General features: G+C 39.4%; 1 protein-coding gene and 1 long non-coding RNA gene across 2 annotated transcripts in view; one reads left to right on the forward strand and one right to left on the reverse strand.

Moving 5' to 3' along the window:
• The first annotated feature begins 19 nt into the window (after positions 1–19).
• Positions 20–1,717, forward strand: LOC310740979. Its single transcript, XR_014537805.1, has 2 exons — positions 20–160; positions 316–1,717. It is a non-coding gene; the product is annotated as an uncharacterized lncRNA (long non-coding RNA).
• A 523-nt stretch (positions 1,718–2,240) lies between these two features.
• Positions 2,241–2,500, reverse strand: part of f9b (coagulation factor IXb) — a 3,852-nt gene continuing 3,592 nt past the window's right edge. The window contains exon 8 of the mRNA XM_083567814.1: positions 2,241–2,500. This exon is cut by the window's right edge and continues 395 nt beyond it. Coding sequence (XP_083423940.1) covers positions 2,336–2,500 — 165 coding nt within the window. The 3' untranslated portion in view covers positions 2,241–2,335.

Consider the following 2,500-nt stretch of genomic DNA (forward strand, 5'->3'; position numbering starts at 1 on the left):
GAGATTCTGCAAACCCTGGTGTGTGATTAGACTGCTCTGATTTAGGCACGTCAAAAACCTGACTCGTGAAGGGGAGGGGAAACTACCCGCTAATGCCCTGCACAGAATTCTGGGAAATGTTGACAGAAGTCATGTGATCAGACCTGGAGGGGAGTTTACGGTGAGTAAAATTTATTTTATAACTGTTTCCATCTCACACCAAATTCACCGCAATTCTAATTCTAAAACAGTACATCTTACAATCCTGCTCACATTGCTAACCTGTGTGTGTGTGTGTGTGTGTGTGTGTGTGTGTGTGTGTGTGTGTTCTCACAGGCTCGGGAAATATAAGCAGTGTGGTGAACACGCCGTGATGAGATTCTCCATTATTAAGGAAACATTTACATTATTTTCCAGCATGAACACACACACACACACACACACACACACACACACACACACACACACACACACACTTTCAAAACACAGCCTTCTCTGTACCATCATCACAGTGTGTCACAGTGGAGAGTTCTGCACACAGGACTGTCATCAGAGTTTCATTCTTAAGGCAGCAGGAGAGAAAGAAATCAATAATCTGAATCTCCTTCAGAAGGCGTCAGTGTGAAGAGCCGTGTGCTGAAGCTGCCTCGAGTGTGTGTATGGACTGATTTCATCTAATGATCAATAATCAGACTTTCTACATTCCACACTAGGGCTGGACGATATGACCCAAATATCATATCACGATCCTGAAGGACTTTCTACGATAAACAGTGCGTTTTAAAAGATATTTAATTCCAATTTAATGTAATGAATCTAAACTTTATACAATTTAAAATAAAAAATCAACAACATCTATTCTATACCATTAAAAAAACAATATAATCGATACATTGCCATGGCAACACTGTGTCAGGAAAGAGTATTGTGATATTGATACTATGGCTGTATCGGCCAGCTCTGCTCCACGCATGTGCTCCTGTCTGCTCTTAGCCTCTTTACACATGATTTACCTCCAGGAAGTGTGTGTGTGTGTGTGTGTGTGTGTGTGTGTGTGTGTGTGTCTCTACAGTATGGAGCAGAATGAAGTGTGTGTTGGTAAACACTCACCTGTTTTAAAATCGACTTTGTGCCAAACTGTGACATCACACATTTTTACACACATCATCTGTTTCTTATCCGGTTTTATACTTTGGTAGTGTTTTCATAGCATCATGGATTTATTACTTATTTATTAATGCTTCACTAATCACACACACACACACACACACACACACACACACACACACACACACACACACACATATATAAAGTATTGTTAATAAACATTACAGAGCCTTTAGTCTTCCCCACCGGCGCTGTGTGTGTGTGTGTGTGTGTGTGTTGGACATGCTGCTGATGCTGTTGCTGGAGATGTTTGAAGGAGTAGTGTGTTGAGGAGAAGGAGGAGTGTGTGATGTGACTCTCAGGTCATGTGTAAGCACAAAATGTACAGTGCTATCAGAAGTGTTTTCCCTCAGTGCCGTGTGGAAATGTGTGGAAATGTGTGGAAATGTGTGGAAATATGCTCTGTGTTTATCTCTGTACCAAAATTCATGCTTTTTTTGTTTTACTGTTTAGAAAATTCAGGAACACATCCAGATGTTCACAGTGTGTTCTGTAAATGTGATTCTTCCCTCTGTAGCTGCTGCTTCATGAACACAGCGCTTTAGATCTGAATGAACTACTGTTTCACCAATATGATGTGTGTGTGTGTGGACTTTCTTTAGACACTACTATTATTATTATTATTATTATTATTATTTAATTATCATTATTATTTTATTATTATTGGTCCCCTGGTGGTCTAGTGGTCAGGATGCGGCGCTCTCACCACTGCGGTCTGGGTTCGATCCCCGATCAGGGAACCAACCCCAACCACTCTCAGTGCCGGTCCCAAGCCCGGATAAATGGGGAGGGTTGCGTTAGGAAGGACATCCAGCGTAAAATCATGTGCCAAATCAAACATCCGCTTTGGCGCCCCCTAATGGGAGAAGCCGAAAGAAAGTTATTATTATTTTATTATTATTTTATTATTATTATTTACATTATTATTATTATTATTATTTAATTATTAATATTATTATTATTATTTTATTATTATTTTATTTTTATTATTATTTTATTATATTATTATTATTTTATTATATATATATATATATACACATATATATTTTTGCTGAGTAATCACATAAAGCTGTGTTCCAAACACTACGGTGGAGTTTTTTTCTTTCAGACTTTTTATTTTAGTTCCTGCTGCACTGGAAACTGAGGTTAAAAAACAATGGTATAAATGTGTTCAGGGAGGAACATCTCCTTATCCAGAGGTACCTGCTCTGATTCCCGTGATGTTTGTGATCCAGTTCATGTATCTGGACACACGGGTGTAGACGCCGTACTTCCCCTCTTTAGCGCACTCGTCTCCCCAGCTGATGATGCCAGTCAGGAACCAGGTGTTTGAGTTGAGTCTGGTGGCATGAGG

This window comes from Silurus aristotelis, assembly GCF_946808225.1.
Source record: "Silurus aristotelis genome assembly, chromosome: 18".
Classification (NCBI taxonomy): Eukaryota; Metazoa; Chordata; class Actinopteri; order Siluriformes; family Siluridae; genus Silurus; species Silurus aristotelis.